The sequence below is a fragment of the Coloeus monedula genome, assembly GCF_965178545.1.
Source record: "Coloeus monedula genome assembly, chromosome: 2".
Lineage (NCBI taxonomy): Eukaryota > Metazoa > Chordata > Aves > Passeriformes > Corvidae > Coloeus > Coloeus monedula.
This window is the reverse complement of record NC_138782.1, coordinates 62,534,099-62,560,480: the sequence shown is the minus strand read 5'-3', so window position 1 is coordinate 62,560,480 and position 26,382 is coordinate 62,534,099. Positions and strand designations below refer to the sequence as shown.

At 40.5% G+C, this 26,382-nt stretch overlaps 2 protein-coding genes across 5 annotated transcripts in view; both read right to left on the bottom strand.

Moving 5' to 3' along the window:
- Positions 1-6,775: 6,775 nt before the first annotated feature.
- ALDH8A1 (aldehyde dehydrogenase 8 family member A1) lies at positions 6,776-17,776 on the bottom strand (the record flags this gene model as incomplete). 3 transcript variants are annotated; one of them, XM_082302763.1, is made up of 7 exons in its annotated part: positions 6,776-7,228; positions 8,633-8,794; positions 9,605-9,861; positions 10,521-10,670; positions 12,410-12,565; positions 12,938-13,085; positions 17,639-17,776. In XM_082302763.1, 7 exons carry the CDS (start codon positions 17,774-17,776, stop codon positions 6,776-6,778), a joined length of 1,464 nt encoding a protein of 487 aa, XP_082158889.1. The 3 variants fall into 3 exon arrangements, with proteins under 3 accessions (XP_082158889.1, XP_082158890.1, XP_082158891.1); XM_082302764.1 differs by lacking the exon at positions 8,633-8,794; XM_082302765.1 differs by lacking the exon at positions 10,521-10,670.
- A 2,431-nt stretch (positions 17,777-20,207) lies between these two features.
- The window catches only part of HBS1L (HBS1 like translational GTPase), a 59,534-nt gene continuing 53,359 nt past the window's right edge, over positions 20,208-26,382 (bottom strand). For both annotated transcript variants that reach the window (XM_082302821.1, XM_082302823.1), the window contains 5 exons: positions 25,271-25,361; positions 23,575-23,683; positions 22,878-22,978; positions 21,823-21,967; positions 20,208-20,869 (listed from right to left, as the gene is read on the bottom strand). In XM_082302821.1, the coding sequence (XP_082158947.1) occupies positions 20,858-20,869; positions 21,823-21,967; positions 22,878-22,978; positions 23,575-23,683; positions 25,271-25,361 (458 nt within the window). In that variant the 3' untranslated portion in view covers positions 20,208-20,857. The remainder of the gene's footprint in view (positions 20,870-21,822; positions 21,968-22,877; positions 22,979-23,574; positions 23,684-25,270; positions 25,362-26,382) is intronic.

The window sequence follows — 26,382 nt, the reverse complement described above, 5'->3', positions numbered from 1 at the left end:
AGTCAGAGCTGTGATTTCACTACCTATTTTTGACAGGTAACCTAAATGGGACATTGGAGTAAATATGGCTGGAACATTATGACATTTTCTTCAGTATTCAGGGCTCACAGTTTTGATGTTCAAAAAGCAGATTTCTGACAGCTTCCTCAAAAAGTGATATTTTTTTTGTGTCTGTCCAAGCACAAAACAGCCCTGCTAAAATTGCTGTTTCTGCAGCACAGCATGCCCATTAAATAATTCGTATCACTGACTAACACTAGTGAGAAGTGGTATGCAGGAGCAAAACAACAAGTGAGTCTGAGTACATAGCAGCACATTTCTAAATATTAATTAGGAAGGAAAGAAAGAATGAGCATATTTAAAAATCAAACTGAAATGTACCTCTTGCTGTATATTGTCCTTGGACAGAACATTATGATCCTTATATCCAAACTTCATGAACTGCAGTAACTTAGCCAAACCCCAGGAAGAACAGCTACATCTCTTAGGCAAAGAAGCACAATTCACTTTGGTAAACAATATTCTAATTCCACTGGGGAAAAGAGGTATTGGTCAGATCCTGGGAGGAAAAGAGTCTTAGGTAGGATGACAGCAAAACCTGAACCAAACCATCAGCTGAAGATCAAAAGTAGACATTGATTTGTATCAGCTGAGAGGAATGTGACCTCCCCTGAACCCTTGTTCTCAAAATAAGCTAGTTTTATTATTTAGATGAGTGGATGGTGTTAAGCACTACAAATACATAGCATGTTGTACTATAAAGAGATCAGGAATCTGAAAAACCTGTTTTCTTTTAGGCTGCTCGTGGAAAGAAACTGAACAGGAAAGTGAGGTCTCAGACCAGAATGAGATTTTCTTTGGAAGCACTTGGATAAATACCTCAGCTTGCCGTTCTTACTGAAGCACCACACTATGGAAACTGCATGTCTGAACAGTTATGCACATACACATACTTATTTTTTAAACATAAAGCAAAGGTTTCAAAACATATCACCAACAGAGGAAGCAGCCTGAAGCTCCTTGGAGGGGTCAACCTGATTAGAAGAATCTCCCAGCGCTGTAACAGCAAATTTCTTTTCGAATCACCAACGAACTCTGGTGCATGTGGCTCTTGCAGGATGCTGGTTTTCACCCCTGTCCCATATGACTCAAAGCCACAAAGGCCAGAGACACGTCTGACGATCCAAAAAAACCTCTCCACACTATGCATTTGAATAGGCAAAACTGACAACTCAGGAAAAAAAATGATTCACTGTAGGAATATAATTATGGGTTACAAAAGTATCTTTTCCATCCTCCAAAAGCTTAGTGCAGTTCTGGAAGCAAACCAGCACAGGAAGGAGGTAATTTCCTAATCAAACTTCTAAGGCTATCTTATCATACCTATTCAATGTCCTCTACTTGGAAAACTGGCTCCAGTGTCTCCTTGGAAAAGGGTGGCTGAAATGTAGCCATTCAGCAGGACTGAAATTACTCATTTTCAGCTAACAAGTACTCATGTGAAAATATGGATATTTCACCACAAGAACTGCAAAGAGAATCCCAGACAGACATTCTGCTGTTTCCACCAACAAATGTTTTAGCATTCATCCTGAGGATAAAAGCTCATATTTCAGCAGTAAAACACAGTCAATTCACTGCAGCCAAGTAAGCATAAACAAATCAGTTTTAAAAAATTAAGGCAAGATTAGGAAATGTTCCTTTTCTTTCCTCTTTTTTTTTTTTAACATCAACCCTCGAAAATGCCATTTTACAGCTGCGGAAAATGTGACTTTTGCCTGACTTTTTTGTTGGGTCAGCCAAACTTGAAGAAAACCACGAAATCTCTCCATAACCAAGGATAGACCCTTATTTTAATATGCACTGTTCTCAAAGGGGGAGAAAATCCAGTTATTAAAATGATAGCATACTATTTTCATTATTATTTCAGGAGCTCAGAGTTAATTGGACAAGTTTAGCACCCTGTGAATGAATGTGTGTCCTCACTTCACAATAAATAGTCTATAATTACTTCCATTTCTCTGAAACCAGGAGATCGTTCTCATTAGCAATACCCTGGAAGGAGCCTTTTGTGGGTTTGGGTAATATTACAAACCCCTTCATTATCATGTCTGGGCACACTACAGAAGCTCTTACACACAGAGAAATGTTCTTATTTCATCTTTCATGTAACTGCACAAAGGCCCTACATGCCTTTGGTGAAGCTGCACAAGTGCTTTTGCCTTAGGCTCCACCGCAGCTCAGCATCTGTCTGTCACCTCCTCATGTCCCAGTGGGCTCCTTGGACCAGGCATTCCTGCCTTCACTTGAGCCCAGCTGCAAGGTCCTGCACGTCTTCCCAAAGTGCAGGACAAAAACGGACTGGTTGCAACCAGGTGAGAAACCTCAGCCTGATTCACCTGACAGGTCATGACTTCCATCTTCCCTTTTCCATCTTGAACAACTGCCCTTCCAGGACCCTTGTGCTCCCCTCTGTGGAAGTATCTGCATTTTCTAGGATATTGTTAAGGACACCTGGTGCCAGAGGGAAACGCTACAGGGCAGGATGTGCCATGGTTAACTCATCACCCACCAGAGAACACACCTGTTCGGTGTGCTCTACCACCTCCTGTGTTTTAAGAGGCAAAACTTGCTCTTTGACACAGCACCCCAGGAGTGTGCATCTGCCACTCTGGACTCATCACTGACCCCTGCAATTGCTCCCCTGCATATGAACACACATACACACCAGCTGTCTTGGTAAAACAGGTGTTTTTTGAAGCCAAAAGTTGTTGCAACTCATTGTCCAAGTCCCACACTAGAAGGACTTCTTTCAGAATTTGGAATAATTTTCCTCCCTCCACATCTCTCTGTTAAAGAGAACAGAATTAGATGCACAACATGACAGTAATATTACATACAAAAGTGAACATTATTTGCAGATTCAGCACACTTCTGCTTATTCTCTCCAGGATCATGCTGGCTCTCCTGTTAATTGCAATGATGTAGCAGGGCTCAGGCCGAGTTCTACGCTGTTGGGCTGCTTTGGCTGAGCTGGTATTCTCACACTGATTACGCTTTCCCTCATAATCTCCAAATCCTTTTCAGCTGCTCCTTTTCAGGAGGCAGCACCATACGCATAGTTTCTGGCTGCATAACTAGCCTTCAGCTGCACTAAGATGCATCCTGTTTAACCAGTTTTAATACTGCAGGGCTTCCCTCTTTTCCTCCTTATACCTCGATCTTCACCTAAATTACAAGTGTTACCAACAGAGATTTGATGTATTCTAGAAAAACGCCTGGGCATTGTTGTCCCTTAAGTACAAACATCGCCCTCCAAGTGCAAAAACAAATGCTTGGAAAGGAGGGGAACACAATTCAATGAAGAAAATGTCCCAGAATTTCCTGCAACTGTTGTTGGTTTCCTTTATTCATTATATTTAGCTTTCTATAGCATATTTAATTACCAACTAGGGTGGAAAGTGAGACCCTGGTCTTACTCTAAGACTAAGAAAATTTCATTCCATTTTCCTTTTTCACTCTCCCACCACACATAAAATCCACGAATTTAGTAAGAATCTCAAGGACAAGTACTTGGACACTTCAGCTAGCATCCCTTCAAGAGCTGAGACAGATGTTGAGCTCAAGCTTCAAGCCTGGGAAAAAACTTAAACCTCAGCCCTGAAGACAAGCCTGGGAAGAAACTTCTCACAGTTCCCTCACAATCCCACTGTCTTTTTTTCTTTTTCCTTCTTTTGTTGTTATTAAGAGGAAAATCTTAAGTATCTGACTCTACCTGTGAAGTTGAATCTTAAGGTACAGCTTTCCGAAGTTTGGAAAATCAAAGCTAGGGTTTTAAAACCAGCCTAATTTACATTCTCATTCTGCACATTTACGTTACGCACAAAACTTTCTTTGACCCAAAAAGTCAAGTCTGTTTTCATCCCTGAGAGTTTTACAAATATGTCTTGCTTTGCCTAAGTTACAAACACTGTGGGAACATGGACATAGCTCAATTTGAATATAAATATTAGAGCTGATGTGTCCCCTCTCCAAACTACATCCAGAGTCTCCCTAAGCAAAGCTGCTTTCAAGCATTATACAATAACTGGATACAGACATAAACAGGCTGAGAAAAGATCTGAAATAGAAAAAAAATAGCCCTATGCTAACTGAGAGCTGTAAAAGGTGGAAAATATATTAATACCTCCCCATGTAAAGTAATCATCTCACACCAGTGAGATAATCTTCTAGTGTTAAACAGAACTGTACTCACTCCATCAGTAAGAATTAACAGATGGAGCAACTCTTTGAGATTTATATAACAGTAATTAAACAAATCCTCACAATAACCACGTGATTTCATGCACAAGCCAGGGCAGTCTACCAAAAAAAAAGTTTTACTGTCATGTTTGAAAATTCCAGAATGTGTAGCCTGAAGAGCTCTGCAAGAGCTGTCAGCCTCATGACTTGGATCAGTCTCCCTCATCCTCCAGGATATTCTTTTCACTCTCCACTTAGAGTGAGAGCAGAAAACTCAGAAATAAAGCAGCTGCAATAGACACCTTCATTATCTGCAGGAAGAAGTCATTGGACTGCTTCATCTGTAAGATGAGACAGTTATCCATGCACATTGCTACACTGGAAGTCAATCTGAATAAAAAACACGGGGAAGCTTATAGCTCTTGGTATACAGGAAAATTCTGTGTGCCCACAGAGAGCTCCTGGTACAAGCAGGCAACCTGTCCCATGGCACCTGCTTCACTGCACAAGCACCAGCAGCTCCCTTTGGGGCTAGGACCTGAGGCTGGAGGTGGGCATGGGAAATGCAAGAATTACCCTTTACTACAGGCAAGAAAAAAAATTCCCCCCATGTACATGTACATGTATGAATGTCTATTAATCTTAAAGGGCAAGAAATAGCAGAATAAGCAAGGCACTTGAACTGCACATTAACCAGAGAAGGACTCCATCCATTAGAGACAGAAAACACAGAAAGGGACAATATTCTGTATCTTCACATGGGCTCTTCCTCCTGCCCAAAAGTAAGCAGCATCATTAGCACCAGCAGACCTCTCTTACCTCTCTGAGGTGCTGGACGCAGGGATGATGGAATGGGGCTTCCCAGAAGTTCACCTCTGAGAAACCTTCAGAGCCATGCTGGACACACAGCTACCACCTCCATACCCCACACCTGGGGTCCTGCAGAGCTCTGGCCCCACCCCATCTACTACTCCACCACTGATGTCTTGGGCCAGAATCATGTAGATGGCACACAGGCCTTTGTCTCCAGTATGTGAAATACATATAGAAATCTCCCATCACATCTAATGCAAAGATAAAATCGACATCTGAAAGCAAATTCATCTCATTAAACCTGAACCTAGACTAGACCCAGGTGGGGGAAGGTACCCAACCATTTCTACTAATTGTGCAATATCCCATCTGCAGTTGCTGAAAATGTCTGCCCCTAGCACCCCCCAACTAATGAAGTGTTTCACAGCTTTTGGGATCTTTTGCTCTTCCAAACAGGATGTGTAAATAGAAAAAAAAAAAAAAAAAAAATCCTGGCAAAATGAAACATGCACTGACATGGCTGTTTACTCCCCTCCCAGCTGAGTGACAGGGGATAAAAAGCACCAAAGCAGGTATCCTGCTGCCACCACATGGTCATGAATAGACCTAGGCATTTCTAAAACAAAATGTTTATGCTTCTTCAAAATACATCAGTTCACTAGGCCTATTTTTTACGTATTCCCCTAACATGCCTTCAACTGGAGGTTCTTGTACCAACTCCACCAAATGCCCACAATTCCAGCCTGGCTGCTAGGTCTGCCCTGCAACCAGGTGGCATCCAGAGATGCTGAGGTGCATCCAACCCTATTTCTCTTTCTGTTGAAAGGAAACAAGTAAGTAAGTGAGATATCTGATTAAAAAAAATCTCTGCTAACAAATGAGGAAGAGTTGGAAGAGGTTTTACATTTTGGTGACAAACATTTCCAACAGTTAGTTCTCTTCGGAGGAAATTCTAGGTTTTATTAATGTAGAGTGATGTTGTCTGTGATGCAGCCATATTTTTGTGCAGGGATGTAAAAACCACCATCACTGAGGTCTCAAAGTGACAAAAGGCTTTAATTTCAAAAATTAGATAATACCTGTTGGAGAACAGGTATTAGGATCATTCAGCTCCCTACTATAAAGAAGGTTATAATTAAAACATTTATTGTCTCTGTGAATATCATGAGAATGTCATGACCCCGTGGTTGAAAACCACTTAGTAGGTTAAAAGTAGTTCCTCAGGCTTTCAGTGTGGTATAGTATCAATCCTTGTCTGATACCAGTGAAGTGCAATATGGATGGATTTTCACACCATTCAGAGTGAAATAGAGCTGATGCCCCTTTATAATATCAGCTTCACTATGTGCTTGCTGCTTTCTCCCTGAAGGTAATTCACCAACCAGAGCTACCATCATATATTACTCCTTCTCCAATCTGCCTTAGAGGGACAGATTTTTGAGACAGGAATATCAAAAAGCTTTAGGATCTGTAAGACAGGCAAGTCATCTGGCTTGGGATGGGTTGATTGTGAAGTCCACACTGATCTTCTAATCCAACCTCATGAAAAGCTGCATTTAACATTAGTATTTGGGATGATCATTTTCAGCTGTCATTGATATTACTTGACCAAAGATCAAGAAGGAATGGCCACAATAGTAGCCTGTGTTCTAAGGAGCTATTTTTGATAACTCAAATTGCTGTCATTTATTTCACTCTGAAATACTTCTGTTGATATATGTCAGTGCTTTATTGTGATGGTCTTGACCTCAGTGAAGAACTCGTAGGAATCCTTTGCCCCCTCCCTGCCTATGCCTGAGGCTTTCATCCCACCAAATGGCAAGTTCAGGTCTCTCACAAGCCAGCAGTTGGTCCACACCAATCCAGACTGAAGCCTGTGTGCCACCCTGTGAACACGTCCCACGTTGCCGGACCACACCGTGGCTGCCAAGCCATATTTCACACCGTTGGCTCTTTTGATCACCTCTTCTTCTGTATCAAATGCTACCACACATGTCACAGGACCAAAAATCTCTTCTTGCATGCAACAAGATTCATCCTTGACTTCAGCAATAACTGTGGGCAACATGAAGTAGCCTTTCTGGTTGCCAGGTGGGAGGGCCAAAGGATCCATTCCCTCTCCACAGAGGACTCTGGCTCCTTCAGCCTGGGCTTTCTTCACATAGTTCCTTACCTGGGGAAGCAGCAGAAAAACATCACTGCTAAAGGACGCCAAATCCAGAGGGTTCACACATCAGCAGGAGCCCCCAAACGTCTCCAGTTGGCACATGCTGCCCTCTTACAACAGAGGGCAGCATTCCCTAACTTTTGTTGTTGTGTTTCTTTGTATGCAAAGCTGTGTATTTCTTGCTGAAAAAACAGTGGTTTTCTCTTTCCTAACACTTACTAGCCTAGCAGGCAACACTGCTGGCCCTTCCCACTAAGTATTGTCAAAAGAGTAAGGCCCTTGGTGAAAACACAAGTGGTCCCAGAGACTCCCTCCCCTCTCCCAGGAGCCTGGGCAGTTTGCCATATATCCCATGCCACGGTTCACTCATTTACTCCAAGGGATTTTCCTGCCTCACAGGCAAGGCTTTTTAAATGTTTACATGCCACTAGGATGATGAAGCCATGAATGCTACAGAAAATCTCATCAATAAATAATTAAAGATGTTTCCATGGCTGCTGCTAGCATAAGCTTGCTACCTTGAACATGTAGGACGTACTGTTGATCTGCTTCTGCTGTTCTGCAGTCGTTGCCTGGTTTCTCTCCTTACAGAAAGACCACAGATATACCACAGGTTCCCTTATCTTTTTCCTCTTTTAGCCACCTTAGTAGGTTAAACTTGGAAGTTCTCTGTGGTACTACAGACTAAGGACCTCAGGAAGTGGGTATTTCTACCGCTCTACTGCAGAACAGGAGAATGTGGAGAACCTGCTGAGGCATCAGGAAGCACATCAAAGGCCTGGCTTTCTCTCACTCTGTGGTTTTTCAGTCTGCTTCTTGCGTCAGAGTTCTGGGATATGAGCATTTGCTCTCCCTGAACTCTGACACCACAGCATTCATTTCATATAAGCCACTAAAGCAGACTGTATCTAACTGTGCACCATCTCAGCTGCTCTCCACACACAGACCATTACAAATTCCTGCAAGCAGTTCTAGGGAACTGTGTTTTGTACACCCAGAATTTGCCAGAGTGATATAAAAATAAGACTTTTACCTTGTGAAATAACGTATTAGGCAAATAAGTGATCCTAGCAAATAGACTATTAAAATCCAAGAAAATGTTGTTGAACTCTAAGATTTGTGAGAATAAATTTAGGACTTAGAAACCATTAGAATTATTCCATTCAAACAGGAGGAAATATTCTTTTGTCATTTTAAGTTATTTTCTCCAGGGAGTTTGATTTTTTCAGAGTAATTACATGATCCCAGGCCACAGGCCACAGAAACCTCATTAAAAAGATGCCTTACAATAGCTTTGAGTTACCATCCCTCAGAGCTAATCCTAGAGCTGACATGATCCTTTCCCATATACTCCTGACACTACCTTTTGTAGCCCTCTAAAAGATGACATGAAATCACATGTAACATCACCTTTTCTAGATGCTCTTTACTTATTAGTGCTCCCACGTCGACTGTAGGATCTGAGGGATTCCCAGTCTTCCACTTCTTGGCCTCTGCCACAAACCTCTTCAAAAACTCACTGTATATTCCCCTCTGAACAAAGATCCTGGAGGTGCAAAGACAGATCTCACCCTATCAAAAAGAAAGAAACAAACAAGAAATCAGCAATATTGGTTCATATTACATTGCACTATTGACATGTACTAGGAATTACAACCCAGATCACTTGTGTCTCTGCAACCTCAGGAATGCAAACTACATTAACCAGCACTGCAAAGTGGGATTTTTTTTCCAGATAAAAAAGGAAAAGTGATGGAAAAGGCAAAACAGTATCAGGATCATGCAATCACTACCATAAATAAACTAGGTTTTTCATTGATTATATATCTTTCTTCTCCAACATTTTTTAATAGGAATTATGATTTCCAACTCTGAATGATCTCTCTCTTCATTTCCTGATAATCTCCCTCTGATACCAAGCTATTTTTCTAAACTTTTGCCCAGATACAATTTCCTGGCTTTGGTGTTCTCTCCCGCGGGTAGTGATGAGGGAAGAACAATGCTGGTAAAATTTTGGGGGAAGTCCCCTAACTGAATTCCAGCAAATCAGCAGGCTTCCCACTTACTTGCACAGTGGGTCTTAAAGCAGCTGCTTCCCTGAGAGGTAAGAAATGCATCTACTTTGACAGGAGTAATAGCACCTCATTATCTTCTGATGGAGAGCACGAAAAAGAGCCTTTTATTACTTTGTTTCCCTCCTTGTGGAATAATGAAACCGTTTTTGTATTTTTCTACTTAGGATTTTCTCACACACGGTCTTGAAACAGACCTTGACAATTTGAGGTTCAGATCCAAAGGCAGATGCACCCATGCACACAAACCCTCAGGCACACGCCCCTCCTGCTGCCAGCGGGGTTTATGTGTTACAGGGGTGGGACGCACCTGGTTGGCAAAGCTGGACCTCACGGTGGTGGGGATGCACTGGCTCAAGTCAGCATCATCGAAGACGATGGCGGGGTTTTTGCCGCCCAGCTCCAGCGAGAGCCGCTTGCAGTGTGGAGCACTTCTCTCCGTGATCCGCTGGGCCGTCAGCGTGCTGCCCGTGAAGGAGATCAGAGGCACGTCGGGGTGGCACACCAGGGCCTCTCCTGCCTTGGCACCCGTTCCAAACACGACATTCACCACCCCCGGAGGCACCCCTGATGGGAACAAAGGCACACAGTCATCGGACCCTTCCTGTCACTCGGAGGGGGTCACTTCCCTGTGTTTTGTTAGAAAGTAACCAGCAGCTCGAGGGTGACAAATACTGACCCTTAACTTCAGTAGTAGCTGAAATCCATGCCGTTAAACAGGTCTGGGGTTCATGGGTTAAATGATAAAACCAATTCCACTAATTAATCAAGCTTGTCTAACATGCATCATCAGAGATCTGGTGTTCAGTCATTCAGGGAAAAAGCAACTGTCCTCCCAGTTTTAATCAATAGTGCACCAAATACAGCCATGACACAGTTACCAAGAGCTGATTCTCAGTCTTTTATGCTCTCACGGCTCCTTTGCTTGCATCACAGACTTAGGACATCCTTAAGTGGAGTGCAGGAGGGGCAAAGGATGTACACAAAAACTTTTCATCAGAAGATAATGGAAAAAAATGGGCAATAGCTGGGGTGGGGAAGATAGGGTAGAATGAGGACAGAGAAAGCTTTTTGTTCTCCAGTACAACATTCAGCTACAGCAAACAGTCTTTCCCAAAGCCTTTGAGCACCTTCTGCTTTCTGCAACAACAACAACAAAAAAAATAGTGGTGCACAGACAAGCATTTCCACCCTTTTCCCCCTCCTTAGAGTGCTATGGGACTTACCTGCTTTCTCCAAGAGCTTGCACATCATCCAGGCTGTGACAGATGTCATCTCACTTGGCTTGGCAACCACAGTATTTCCACATGCAATGGCAGGAGCTATTTTCCAAGTCAACAAATACAGTGGCAAATTCCAAGGACTGATTAAACCAGCTACAAAACAAAAACACAAAGACAGGAGGTCAGTCTGCTGGGATACAAAACTCATTTCTCTGACCTCAAGCACTTATACACCAATTCAGTTTTATGAAGGGAATTTGGCCATGGCTTTTATTTCCAGACAACTTGTACAATAATAAATTTGCAGCATTTCTCACAGGGAGATAGCTTCTTAAAAGATCTGTACAAATGATTCTAAAATTGACCAGCTGAACTCTCTGAATAAGTTTTGCTGCTTCTTCAGGGTAGTATTTTACATTCTCAGGAAGTTTTTTAGTGTTTCCTATGAACATTAATGCAAGGTTAGCCATAACAATCATTTACAACAACTGGTCTGTGGTAATACTTTGTGTTAGCAAAGAGCAAGTGAAAGTAATTATAGAATGTTTTGGGTTGTGAGGGTCTTTAAAGATCATCTGGTTCCAAGCTCCAAGGGACACCTTTCACTAGACCAGGTTGCTCAAAGCCCCATCCAACCTGGCCTTGAACAATGCCAGGGTTGGGGCATTGTCCATTTCTCCAGACAACTTGTTCCAGTGCCTCACCACCCTCACAGTAAAGAATTTCTTCCTAATATCTAATCTAAACCTACCCTCCTTCAATTTGAAGCCATTACCCCTTGTCCTATCACTACATGCCCTTGTAAAAAGTCCCTCTTCATCTCTCTTGTAGGTCTCCCAAGAGCTTTCTCTTCTCCAGGCTGAATGTACCAGCTCAGATCATTCCTGCTTTCTCTTGCTCTTTAAAGCTGTTTTTTATTTTTTTATTTTAGTATTAAACAAACTATGTATAGCATATAGTACACATCTTCCAGACAAATTTTAGTCTAACTTATGAGTGCCAAAATTTATCACTGTATTTATCACTGTTGTTCCCATGAATTGCTGAGAGACCAGAATTATTTTCAGTAATTGCTTTTAGGAATATTTTCACTTTACATATTTATAGAAAATTATGGAAAAAAAAATTTGTAATTGTCAGGTGTGACTCCTCACAAAAGCCACAGGATTTCTTTCTGTTTGATGGAGTAGATGCAGTGATGAACTTTTCCTTATGAGAATAATTTTACCAGAAGTCATGCCCTCCACTGCTCAAGAAAACTTTTTAAAAGGTCCTCTACGTCAGCCGATTTTATGTTTTAAGTCATTCAAGTGTAAATGTGGAGCTTTCATATATATTTAATATGTTATTTTTGTTATATATATATATAACATAACCTAATAATGAAATCATTGCCACGCTGTTACTTGTCAGCACAGCACAACCACTTTATTTCTGAAGCAGCAGCAGCATCTAGTGGCCGAGTTCTGCAATTCCCCAGCTAGAGCGGTTTATTCAGCCACGTGCACTCGGGCCACAGACTCACTGCAAACGACTCCCGCTTTCCCAAAGGAGAGGGGGATCCCACTCTCCCCGCAGGAGCAGCAGCTCAGTGCTCTCTGCACATCTCACCGATCCACAGCCGTAATACTCACCCACAGACACACACAGACAAAACACAAGCGAGATTTTGAAGGTGAGAGCAATAGGCTAAGCTTTTTAAGACACGCGTTCTTTTTGCCATGAAGTAGCATAACTGATTTTACATGAGGTTGCTGATGCTTTGGCAGACAAGCCCATGTTTAGCACACAACTCAGAGACAATAAATGCTTTCAAAAAAATCTTTTCTTTGCTGAGCCCCTACTGAGGCAGACATTCTGCCAAGCTTTTCAGCATGTGAGGATCACCATACCAACTCCCACAGGTGCCCTCGAGGTGTAGTGCACACAGCCCATGGTTGGCATCTCAGTGCACTCTGTGACATGATGAAGGATGGAAGAGGCGAAGAAACGGAAGTTGTGCACGGCCCGAGGGATGTCCACTGTTCTGGCAAACGTAATAGTTTTTCCTGAAACAAAACCAAACATGATGTTGTCATCATGGACAGAAACAGTGCTTTGTAGTCTGCTCTGAAAGTTGATTTGTGTATGTTTTGGGAAATGTCTTTTGTCCTGTGCCCAAGTAATCCCAGCACACTGCAACCATAGTCGACAACAGCTCCCCTCTAGTAATGCATTCCAAATATCTGACAACTGAAGTCAAAGTCAGCAATTCAGAAAAGCAAGAATGCCCCAGGAATCCCTAGTCCAAAATATCCTCAAAGTTCTCGCACATCAATTTGCTCCAACAGTTCATACCACACTAAAAATTTCATCCAAATCCTCTATTTCAATATTCAGCAAGGCACACTATATTTGAGATTAACAGTTCCAGTTTTTACCCTGATCTTTTGACTCTGCTTGTGCAAATGCTTCCAGGTCATGTTCAATCAGGTCTGCCAATTTGTTCAGGATCTGAGATCTTTCCGATGGACTTTTTGAGGACCAAACTGGGAAGGCATCCTTGGCAGCTTTGACAGCAGCTTCCACCTAAAAAGGCAAAAGAGGGATGGTGAATGCTAATGAAAGGCTTAAGAAAATATCAAACACTCAGCAGATTAATTCATAGTTTAGAGACTAATAATTCAGTTGACATTGCTGGGAAGATGACAACCCCTTAGAGCTTCTCCATTGTCATCAAGACACTATCCCATAACTCAAGAAGTGTTGTTGAAACAGAATATCTAGAAAAGAAACTTCCACTGGAACTCTTGCTTTTCTCCAAATTACAGCAACCTGTGGGCCACCATCCAGGCCTGGAAGAAATGCTGGACTGATCAACTGGCACCAGCAAGCGCCACTGGCCAAAACAGAAAAGAATCTTGTTTCTCATGGAGGAAAGAGCAACAATCTCCCCAGAGCAAACGCAGCTTCAGTCTAAATACACACAACCCTTGCAACACAGGACTTCAGCCACACCAGGCAATGATGAAAGTTAAGGGGCTGGGGAAGAAATGGACTGGATGGTCTGCTAGCTCTTGATTTTCACCATTTGGTTCAAGCAAGGACTAAGAATATATTTAGGGAATGGACACTCAGAGAAAAATTTTATCTTACCTGATCACAGCTAGAAACTCATTAATGCCCTCACAGGAAAAAAAAAGTTTCTTTCTAAACTCGGGATTTAGTCAGTTCTCTCATCAGACACCTAAGGAAGCCTACAAATAAGCATCATTACATGCATTTATACATATGCACATCACTCTTATCAGTATTTTGCTTGAGATGTACATGACTGCTGCATGTCCTTCAGCCTGACATTTCTGAACAGTGGCAGATTACCAGCACTTTTCTAAAGCAGACACATCCTCAAAGGATTAAAATTCAGACGAAGGCTTTCTCTCCTATCAATCATTTCCTCTGGAGTCTTAAATGGAAGTTACCTGCCTCTGCCATCTGTTGATTTATAAGCAGTTCCTTCTTCAGGTTTACCAGTCTCATGCTAACTAAAGATGGTCATCAATATCCTTCCATATTTTAATTAACTGCCCTATTTCCCAACTTTTGCTTCCTATGTATCACTTATTCAATACTCCCAATGTCCAATATATGCATCCAAGTGGTGATTTAGTCAAAGCTGTCTTAGCTGATTTCCCAAAATTTTGCTCATAGAATTTTTTCAGTTTTGGAAATCTGCCAAAATCAATAACTAGGAGGATGCTGATGTAATATTAATCAGACCATTATGACCTCTCTGAATGTTGCTACATTGCTGGCTCCCATGAAGTCACTGAAGGCTCCTTTCCACCAATTCCACAAAACTGAGTTCCGAATTTGTTCCTTCAGATTGTGACGGGTCGTATAAAAACCATCACAAAATAATTTACAGATACTCCAAAGATGTCTTACTAATGACACAAAAGTTCAAGCAAGCAAAAAGATAAAATCTATCTACCCCTTCTCCTTCCCCTCCCACACACATCAGAATTTATGGGCCCTGTAAAACTAAGGCCCAGAGTTTGAAAGCCAGAACAACACCAGTACAGATGGCAAGGTGGGAAATAAACCAACATGCAGAGGGTCACATGGATCACTGGCCATGCTCAGAAACCCAGACTCTTCTCTTTTGACTGTAGTTCAACAACCTCCTGCTCAAGTGCCAATGGCAACAGGCTGTCAGCCACTGAACAGCTGAAGCAGGACCAAACCAGGCCTGGGAAAGGGGAACTGCAGCTTCCTGAGTGAGTCCAGTGCAGATGCCACGCTACCCTGAAAAGGTTCACCCCCTGTGAAACCATACCACCTTCACTAATTAACTTGTACTTCCACCCTCCCGTCCTGTGGTGCTGATGCAGCTCATCTGTCCTCTCCTCTGTGGCCTTTTCTACCAGGTGCTCCCAGGAAAGGATAACCCTTCAGTGGGTTTAAAAGGACAAAAATGTTGCTTTTTCACAGACGGCACAAGAGAAAACTAGCAGAGGAAGGAATTAAGTGGCAGTAGATTCATCTAAAAAAAAGTAAGAGGAAAAAAGGAGATTTGTAGAGAAGTAAGAGAGCACACAAAGGTTAAACAGTTACTTAGTTTGACTAGCAAAAAGCAGCAAAGAAAGTCAAGCCACAAAGAAAACACGCGTAAGAATTCAACTATGAACTCATGTGTCTGAAACACTTCCTTCTGCTTTCCTCTTCTGCACAAGACAGACACAGAGAAACAACACACAATCCAGACCCATCGTAAAAGATTGCTATCAAAATACCCCAAACTGAACTGCCCTCAGGACATGATGTTTGCTTTTGCAGGGGATGATGTGCAGGAGACAGGTTCTTTAAATGATGCCATGAAGATTTTTGCCTTTTCTTTTATACCCCTGTTATACCTTTTTACAACTTCTGTATTCCTAGTGCTTTTTGCCTACATTCTTGGACTTGTTTGTCCAGCTAAGAAACTAAACATTTTAGAAGCTTCGTAGCTAGGGACCAGTGTGTCCCAGACCCCAAGGTCCTCTCCAGAACACATTCTGTAAGCTAAGATAGAACCATCCAGGGGAAGGTTCCTTGGGGAGGGGGGCTCATTGGAGTCTCTCATTGGGGAATCTTTGATAGATATGCTAATTAGTAAAACCTATAATGTTATACCCAATGTTGGGGGGGGGGGGAGGAGTCAGACACAGAGATGGACTCGGCGGGGTGCATCTCGATGCATATGACCTGGACGTGTGCACCTAAGGATCCTTAAAATAAATACCAAGGTAAAATCCCTTTTCCCCTTCTAACCGTGTCTGACTCTTGATTTTAAGACCAGGAAAAAGCATCATAAAGAGAAGTGTTTTTAAAGTAGGTATTTGTCAGCATTAATTAGTCCTCATCAGCCTGTCTTTTGGAGATACAGGGCACCTACTCAGCTTGCTGTGGTAGTGCTATTTAGAATTTAAGACATCTAGCTGGGGAACAAACTAACCCCTAGAAAAAAAATACATTTGGCATTTTTGGCAGAAGGTGGCTGAAATGGCCACAGCAGCTGACCTGGTGTTAAACTCCAGGGTCAGCAACAGACTCACTGTCTCCCCTTGTGTCACCTTCTAACTTCCCACTAAAATTAACCAAGAAGATATGCAACTGGACGTTGAGCCTTGCTAGAAACCAGCATCCTGAGCCCTTTGTTGAACTCGGGTCAGATGCTTACTTTGATATCTCTAGATAACCTCAAGTAGTATGTGACTGCATTTTCTTCAGCATATTCCATCAGTCACCAGCGGATGCCAGCTCTGCAGAGCCCAACCTTTGTGTACAGGTGTCTAAAGGCACGACTAAAGCACTCACCAAATCTACAGGTCTTTTAACTGGGTTCCCATTGCTACACACAAGCACTGACTCAGAAAGCTGAAAAGAGACAAGCCATTACTCTTAGGATGCTTGAACTGGATCTCTAGAGTAACCAGCAGCCTCTGGCATTCTCGAATCTCTCTGGTTTTAACAATTTTGCAAATGATTGGACAGGAAGATTTGCACCTGCACATAAAACAGCATTCTTTTCAGGCAGAATTAAGAGAGAAATGAACTTACACAGATGTATTCCAACAAACCCAACCTGTTACTCTTTAACCCTTGGTCATCAGCATCTAACAAATATTTACCCAGTTGAAATTACAGTGCAAAGGTTTCTGCAGAGAAAAGCAAAGAGAAAGGATGTCAATAAGGCTGAAATGCAAGTGAAGGGATCAGCTACACACAGTAGTATTTTGTTTAAAAATACATTTTGAAAGTGCTGTCAGTATTTGACAATATTTTCCAAGCCCTCTGTGCTATCCAAGCTTGTACAGTCACTTCCCCCTTCAGTAAATCCGAAATACTATTTTGGACATAGACTTGTAGACCCCCTATAAAGTAGAATCAATGAAACTGCAGCACCCTTGATGAATGTCATTGCCCATCCACACCTGAATATGTACAAAGTTCCAGGAAACATTCACCCCAGTAGAGAGCACAAGACCAGGAAAATCCTATGGATGCAGGGTATGTTGTAAGGAAATGCACTCATCACAGCCACTTCATTACAGCCACTGAATATCCAACTGCTAATCTCAAAACCAGAGAGGTCTGAAAGCTTTTTACCATCTTCAGAGAAGAGACACCAAGCCAAAAATCCTTTTAAATGAAAACTGCAGATCATCAAGACACTAAGGAAGAACACATTTAGTTGCATATGGTGCCTCTAAATTTATTTACAGAAAAGATCAACAAACACTCTTCTCACTTATAGATTGTTTATATTTACAGCCTGTCTGGGTGTTATTGTTAACTTATGCACAAGGCATCTCCCACCATGTGAGCTGAAGAAGCTCCATGCAAGTTACTGAAGCTTTGTTGATTCACACCAGCTTAGAATCCAGACCATAACTTTCTAATAGCAAAATGAAAAAAATGACAGCATTTGCTGCTGCAGCTGTGGATTACACAATACTACAATATAATCAAGAAGTTACTTGTTTAAGCATTGAAGTCATCATTTTTCTGTTCTCTCACCTTCAGCTTCTCTCACCAAAAGGTTATTGTTACATGCATTTAACATTTTTCACTCCTTTGTATCCGTGGATAGTACTCACCTCTTCTTTGCCACTGTCTGGAACCCTGCAATAGACATCTCCGGTGGATGGATTATAGGAGTCTATGTAGGAGGAACAAGGAACAAATTTGCCACCTATGAAGTTTTCCAGAACTAAGAGAGCCTGTGGGTGAGCCATCGTTGGCTGCTTGCTTCATCTGTGATTCTTTTTCAGTGAGGCATCAATTTAGATTAGTATGTCTGTATGTATTTGCACAGCGAGTCCGAACTCCTCCCCCTCCCTCTTCCCTGCACCACTTACAAGTGGGAACAAACCCTGACCGACAACAGCAGGAAAGGGGAAAAATTAGTATTTCTGTAACACTTGGTTCTTTTCTAGGATTCAAAGCAAGGAGGGAAGAACAGCACAGTTGCTGGAAACCAGCTTTTCTCTGTCTATAAGAAATAAAGTGCTGAAAAAAGATAAAAAGAAGAGTATGACAAGGGAATTTCTACCTGTAACAGTTTTTCAAGTTACAGTTTGTAGACATTTTGCAACAACTAAACAAAATAATTCAACACTCAAACACCTAGCCAGGAACCTGCTTCTAAGTGTCAGCAGACACAAGAAAAGACACTTAAGACCAGCATGTCTGCAGCTCATGTACACTGTTTTGTCATCCTCAATACTTTTCCTTCTATCCCCAAAACCAATGCACCTACCAAACCAAAAGATTTTAAGCACTAAGAAACTCTTCCACCGATATCCCCAAACATCAAACAATACAAACAGCTGAGTCACCCCTAAATTCAAACAGCTGAGAAGCACAATCATACCTCGTACACTATTACACGTTGTCAGAAAATAATCTCTTTTTTTTCCCACAAAAAAAGCAAGACACTGGTTTTCATGCTTTCCTTTCCATAGATATTCCAGTAGAAGCCACCTTACTGCAGAGAAGCCTGTTAAACAAAATTAGTTTTTTCATTAGCTTCCCAAGAACCTAAACTGCCTGGTAAGAGCTGTGCAGAAGACATTTTCTCCAAGACAATGCTTAGGATTATCAAATTGCTTTAAGATTGATTGCATGCCACCTCCTTGCTCTCCAGAGATATTAAAAGCACTACACCCAGAGTGCAGTATGTTCTCATCAGGAGATTGTTAGTATCTCAATCAGCAGTTCAGGAAGGTTTTGCATCCTAGACCACTGCCAAGCCATCAAGTTTCACGTGGATTAACATGCAATAATATTTTGACTGAAGAAAGGTGATATGTTTCTATTGCACAACAACAAATCATCTATGCTTCAACCAAGCAGCACCTCCGGGCAGAGTTCAAATCTGTGTTGAAAGGTAGTGCAGGCAAGTTGAAACTGGATTAAGTAATACCATGCTTCTCCCAAGATGCAAACTGGGAAAACATGCAGTAGCTTTTCTGTTATCACAGAAAAGTGAGCCTCAAAATTTAATGCAACCATGTGTGAGAAGAGCTATCAGAGGTTCACCCTGTATCACACTTCCTTGTCCATAAACAGTAAGGAACTTAATGCAAGTCTTAAAACTGAAGACTGCAACTGTCCCCTGACTTAAGAGCAACCTAAACACTTTCAAAGTTTGAAGGCAAGCTCAAGTGGAACAGGTTCAATGCAGGAGCTTGGCAGTATAAATCTCTGGAATCCAACAAGGGCACCAAAACCTTCACAGTGGCATGTTGAAACTGATAAATATTTAAGTGCAATTTTTGGTCTATAAAATGACATAACAAATAGTGGTAATTCATAGCTTCAGTTTTGGCAGTAACAGTTTTCAGGTGTTTCAGATTCGTAAGATTTTACAGAAGTCATTTCTACATAAAGCATTGCTGATACTTCTACAAATATCCATGCAGTCAACAATACAATTCATCTATGTGGTCAAGTGCAGGTAGCTGCTGAATTGGGGCTAAAACACCTAAGTGCAAAAAAAGTTATCTTCAAAAAAAAAATCACGTGGGAAGAGTAGGTACAGACCATGAAGGACTGTGAACTAAATAACAAACAGCATTTTTGTGTTCTTCACAACTCTGGACACAGCTTTCCTTTGGTTAACCACAGCAACCAACGCTCTGGAGCAACTGCTTCAGTTCCTGTCCCTCACGACTAACCCTGGGCAAAGGTGAATTGTCTCCAGTCTGCACTCATATGCAGGTCCTGAAATATCTGACATCCTCTCAAAATTCCTACCCAAAAAAAAACTTCCAAGTTGTAGTAAAGTGTGTCTGTTCTGAGCTGGAGGAGGCAGAAGGATCCTCCTTTCAGCTGGGAGACTTCATTTGCCCCATTACTGAAAAGCAGGAAGGAGTTACAGGAGTAAGTCAGCACAATTTGGCTTTAGCAGATACCACAAGATTAAACTGTCAGCCTTTGTTCAAAAGAGCACTAAATCTGGAAGAAAGAGGTGTATGCACAGTGGCTGCACTGAGTAACATGAGAAAAACTGAAATTATTTCTTCAGAAAGCCAAATTGGATGCCAGTTTCGCATTTTAACTCATAAGTTTACTCTGAAACGTCTCAGTTATGGTAAGTGAAGAATAATTTAACACAATTTAGGAGTGTTTAAATAAAAAAGATGAAGGAGACAAAAATGCTCAGACAAATTAATTTTATTATTCTTACTGTTTAAAAAATAAAATTAGCCAAAGTTGGCACAGCTTCCACTACACAACAAAAGAAAATTTCTTTTTTTTAAATAAATTTTGGGAAAGGGAAAACAATCCCATGATAATACTACATGCTGTTCTCTTGAAAACAAGGTAAATAGTTCTCTTTTTTTCCCTGAATATGCATTCAACTCAAACCTAAAAATATATTAGACCAATAAAGTTACTTTACTGAATTAATGTGCAGCAAAAAAGCAACCAAAGAAAATATGTAAACAATTTATGTCTGGAAGTAAGGAGTTTGTTTCATGATAATTCATCATCTTTTTCTCTAATTCAACTTTCTAGTATTTTTCCATCAACTTCTCTAAGGGCTAAATTCCACATGGATAAACATATGAGATTCTTGAGATAAGAAGTGCAACACTTGCAGTTCCTTGTCAGTTGGCATCTTGTTCTGCACCAGGAGAGACTGATGAAGGGATCCCCAGATGTCTCACACAATTTGACTTTTGTCACCACCACCACCTTCTCCCCAATTAATTGCACTTGTTCCTTCAACTGAAATAATTGGATTCTTAAACAGAAGTTTGGATATCTGATTGTGTTTTGCTTGGAAGGTGGAAATTCTGTCACCGCTGTCATTCTTTAATCTAGAATACAAGTAAATGGAAAAAACCTTATGGTGAAAAATTAAGTACTAAGTGTAAAATGATCACAGTGTTTTTCAGTATTATGTAGTTGTGGAAAAAATAATTCCTTTTCCGCTTAAATTCTCAGAACAAGACGACAGATACTAAAGTAGCAATTCCCAAATAACAAATCAAAGAGTTTATTTAGTCCCCATTCTACAAACATTAGTCTAGATCTAAACATAGCAGATCTAAATAGAACCCCAGTCACCTCAACCTAAATTTAATGAAAAATGGGTGCAATCCATCCTATTTCTGGATCTTATTTAAGACCAGAAAGATCCATAATGCCTCTGGCTGACCTAGCACATCATTCCTATGCATGGATGGAGAAACCAGAAATGTTTGTGCTCTAAGTTTTGCCATTAAATGACTCAGCCTTTAGTTCTCAGTACTAGGACTTGGTTAATGTGTCTAAATCACAGGAAGACTTTTTAAAGGGACAGATAGAGAGACATTCATATTTTTTGCTTCCAGTAGAAGACAAAACATTTATGTTTAGCCACACAGTCTTTGCTTCATCTCACACAGGATCAGAAAATGTTTTTAGGCATAAGTAAGAATCAAATGTACAATAGTTTTTAATTTTAACAGAAAAAGATACTGGACCCAACCTAGACACTGTAAAAATGGCCAACACTTCTTATTTACAAACTGCTTCCAGTATATTTATACAGGCAGATTTCAAAAAGATTGATGTTAACTCAAGAGGGAAGAGGGGAAATTCTAAATAGAGTAATTTTTACTCCTAATAAATTAAACGGAATCATGACAAGTTTTCCTCACATCTTGCTGAAGCACTGTCTTTTTTTTAGCAGAAATAATTCGCTTCTTGGGCTAGAGGGTGTAAAACAAGACTTAACCATATCGTTGTTCCTCTACAGTATAGAAAGTCTATTACAAAAATGCCATACCTCTGTAACAACTCCTGCAGCAATAGTGGAACCACTGTAGCGTAACATAAACCTCCCTAGCTCTTTAAAATCTTTGTACAACTCTAAAGCAACAGGTCTTTGAGTTTGTAGTTCTATTAGAGCATTCTGTCCTTTAGCCAAGAACCTGCAGGTAAAAAAGCAGAAAATTCTATTAGAAATAGATGCATGGATAAATGAATAAAACAACACTGAATAAATGGAAAAAAATCATCTTAAAAGGCCCAAAGTATAATTATCAAGCTTGATTTCAAGTATAATCCAAACCATGAGACTGAAAACTCATTTGCCTGGAGTATACATTTTAATAAGGCATCTGAGTTTTCTTCAAAAACTTCTTGGCACTCACCACAGCATTTAACAAATTGTTTTGAAGCTAATTATCTCATTAACACCTGTTTTTTCATGTCAAGTGGAAATCAAGTCTTGTTTCAAACCCCACGAATAAAAAACCAATTCACTGCTTTGTAGAAGTCTGCAACAGTTTCAGCTATGCAATTTCTGGAAAAGGATTATTCTGAAAATGTTGTATGTATAAAACAGCATTTCTACCCAAATACAGCTTTAAATAACTAGAGGGATGATACTGTAGTTCTGTGGGAAGACTCATTAAATTTCTTTTGCACTGACATGCTGTCTAGTCACGTATATTTTAGACATTTAGCCACCTCCAGAATTATGCAAGGATCCCATACTTTGACATTAAAAAAAGAAATACTGAAAAAAAAAAAAAAGAAAAAGAAAAAGAGAGAAAAAAAACCCTTTAAGTGAAGGGCTGCTGATCTAGGATTCATTCCTAATTCTGCAAGTGACCTTGGGCCTAAGTCATTGCACTTCTCAGGTGCTCCACATTTATCAAGTGGGCAGGAGGTTCTTCACTTTGCAAAGCACGTTGAAATCCAAACACGAAACCAACTAAAACAATAAAAGCATATTCTTATAACATACAACTGATTCATAGTAGAACCTGTTTGACATACTGTGTATTAAAAGTCAACCCATTTCTTGAGTAATTATTAACTATTCAAAACACTTACTTAGGTTTTTTCTTTGTCACTTCACCAGTGCTTTTGTGCAGGACACTCAACAGCCTTGTAATAGTAGCAGGTTCACTTACTGTTTGATAGTGTAAAAGCACCTGAAAACATTTTTTGCAGTTATTAAACATCCTACAATACTCAGCAATCCTAGGTGTTAATACTTGAAAACAGCTGCTTCTTTTAAGACTGATTTTTTAAAAGAAATGCTTATAAAACTTCTCTCACAGGAGTGTCTGCCTCACATCCAGTAACTGTTCCTAGTTCCTAAACTTTGTGATGATTACTGATATGACACAAAGGCCATATTTTATGTTATCATAAATACATTTTTCATCCTTTAGTGTTTTGCTTTTGCCAACTCAGTGCAGTTCTATAGCATGAACTGATACTTATTTTAAAAGGTATCTTACATTTGAGTCCATCATTATATTTCCACAAGATGTGAGCTTCTAAAGCCTAGATGTGATGAAACTCACATTCTCTGAAATGGCTCAGCTATGTATTAAAAGCCAGTAAAAATATGCATAGACAGCCACAGTAGCCCCTTTTATCCACTTTGAATTATAAAAGAATCAGTTTCCTCTGGAGAGACAGAACCACTTCTGGATTCTGAATGTGTCTTGTATTCAGGGGTAGAACATGGAGAAGAAAAGCCCTGAGCAACCTGCCATGAACAGTTTTCACAGAGACTTACAGGAAATCCTTTAGTGATTGGAACCTCAATATTGAAGATGAGAACTCGAGCTCTGAACCGAGTGCAAGCTTTAATGGGTTCCTTGGGATCACAAAATACACAGCCCACACTACAAGAGAGAACAAAAAAAATCAAACAGATGTGTCTTGACATAAAAGCATTAAGTAATTACCCTTTTCCAGTGCAGTGATTAAGACAAGCAAAGGAAAAGCAACACCACTTTAATATAACCGGGGTGGTAGGGGGGTTGTGGGTGCATGGATATCCAGCAACACTGTATTAAAGCCTGTAACAAAATGAGTTCCTAGACAATGTCTACCTTATTTTGTGTGTATGCATGAAGGGCTCTGTCTAGTTCAGTGAACAATTACGTCCATTGATAATCAGTTTCTGAAAATGTCATTGTTTCCTGTGCGTAGGTATTTTTAAGAGTTAAACTTTCATTCAGAGATTCAGTGTTTCCGTTCAATAGCATAAAATACTGCAGTGTCCCCAAAATTGCAGTACTGCTGCCTGTAGCTCAAATGTTTTCTGGATAATAAGGGAACATCATGATCAGGACTCAAAACCTGAGCTCTCAGCAGCACTCATTTCCAAAAAATTCTACATGGAGAACACAAGAAAGCTGCTGCTTATTACAAGTTAGTAAGCATATAGCTTTTTCACAGGGGCTAGTTTTAGCCATCTAAAATGAAAGGAAAATTAATCCCACACAGGAAAACATGATGAAAGAGAACAAACAGCACAATTAAACATGTACATCAAAGTTCATCAATATCAAGAGGACTTGAAAATTCACAGCTTTTCTTGACAACTCTAGCAGATCTCCAAAAGATGAATGACATCAAGGTAACAAATTGACTCAAGACTTCATTCAACAAATAGAACAAGACTTCCCTCACCCTTTTACCACTAAGAATCCCACCCCAATATGGCAATACAGAATACCTGTACTTTTCTCTTAAATCAGAGTATAAACTTGAAAAGCTATCAATGCAAGGAGATTTTCAAAGAATACCTTGAAAGTTTGCTGTCTGAAGTCCAACTGGAATGTAAAGAAGCTGAACAAATTATGGATCCAGTTACCTGGCCTGAGCAACAACTGACACCTAAAAGCTTGGGGCTAATGCTTAGCATGAAACCTACAGACTGGAAAAGACACAAGGAGATTTGCTGTGTCTCACTATCAAACCACCCCTCAGCAAAACATTTAGGAAAACAAATCTTACAAGCAGCTAAATGTGTTGAATAAACAGTTTCCATCAATTCCACTTGTACAGATTTACTCATTAGTACAAAATGGCAGTTGTTTGGATGTGTCTCATTAGAATAACTGATAATTTGAGAAGTTCTTTAAAAATTTTCTGTTTAGTTTAGCAACACAGGTTTAATTTATTTGGCAATTAAAATGTCCAAGGACTAGTCTACAAGAAAAGGGCTTGGAAGGTTACTGGTGTCAGCACTAGGGCAAAGGATGAAACCTGACAGTATTCTTCTGAGGCTGCCGTTGCACATGTGGCAGATGTTTCCAACGTTTGTACATGCAAGCCAGGTGATATGCATCACTTTGGTTTTAAATATCCTGGTAGCCACATCATTCTTCAAGTAAACCGCTGTAATACAGCCCAGTGTAATAGTTATATAGCTTTTCATTAAAAACAAACCGTTACTTAGACTGAAACCCAGTTCTGCTCACTTGATTTTGATGATATCCATGCCGGTCAAAGTGAGATTAACGTGATCTCCTGCTGCAGCCCAATCAACTGGTTCATCGTGCAGTGTGATTCCTGGAAATGAGTAAGAACAGAACCTCACAGTGAAGTACCTAGGTTCTGAGCTACAAACAAACAGCTCTGTTTGGGCCATTTGTGCTTCATCAACCATTACTCATCAATTTTCAATATGAATGGGTTGAGAGTAAAAGCTTTTTAACTGAGAAGACCAAGGAAGCTTTTCTTTCCCGTTGGTGAGGATTCGCTGTTCTCTCTCACCACACCCTGCACCATAACATGGCCTTATTTAAACCAGAGGAGGGGACCTGGCCCTTGTCACTGGCACAGATGACGCAATCCCGAAAACGCTGTAGTACTAATATCTCTGTATCTGCCCCACCCACCCTTTGAGGCACACGCACACCCTAGACCGCATCTTTCATATACTTTAATGGTACTGTGTCAACTTTCATTTACCTTAAGTGGGTTTGCTGACTCTTTCATAAAAAAGCGTAACTGACGCCTTTTGTTCGCAACATCGCGTCTATTAGAAAGCACCTTTACAAGTAATTTAATTCTGATTTTTATGTATTTTAATTTCTTTCAAAGACAGCCTGGTTGGTGGGTGAGGGCAAGACTAATTAGCTCTGATTAAACATTCTGAGGTTTCTGGTAGACACCAAGAGAGAAAGAAAAAAACTGTATTTTAGAAATACTGCATGTATTTATAGGATCTAGTTCCATTTTGCTGCAGATTGTACCTCTTGACTTGCAGATTTGTTCCCAAAATCACCTGCCAAAAACATGCCAGAAAGCATGATTCAACTATAAGCACGTTAAGTACCATTTTTTAAGCAGCATTGATAATTATTTCATCTATCTGTCGTTATCACAGAATGAATGAAATTCAGCCTCTTGAAATGAACAACTTGAATCCTAATGTGCACACTGTCTTTAGTAAATACTGTATGCTAAATTAAATTATTACTTCTTTACATTAAATATAAATAGTACATGCTTAATGAACTAATATCCCCAACCTTCATTTGCATTTCAGTCATGAGAGAGGCATTACAGAAGAAAAACCATAGAATCA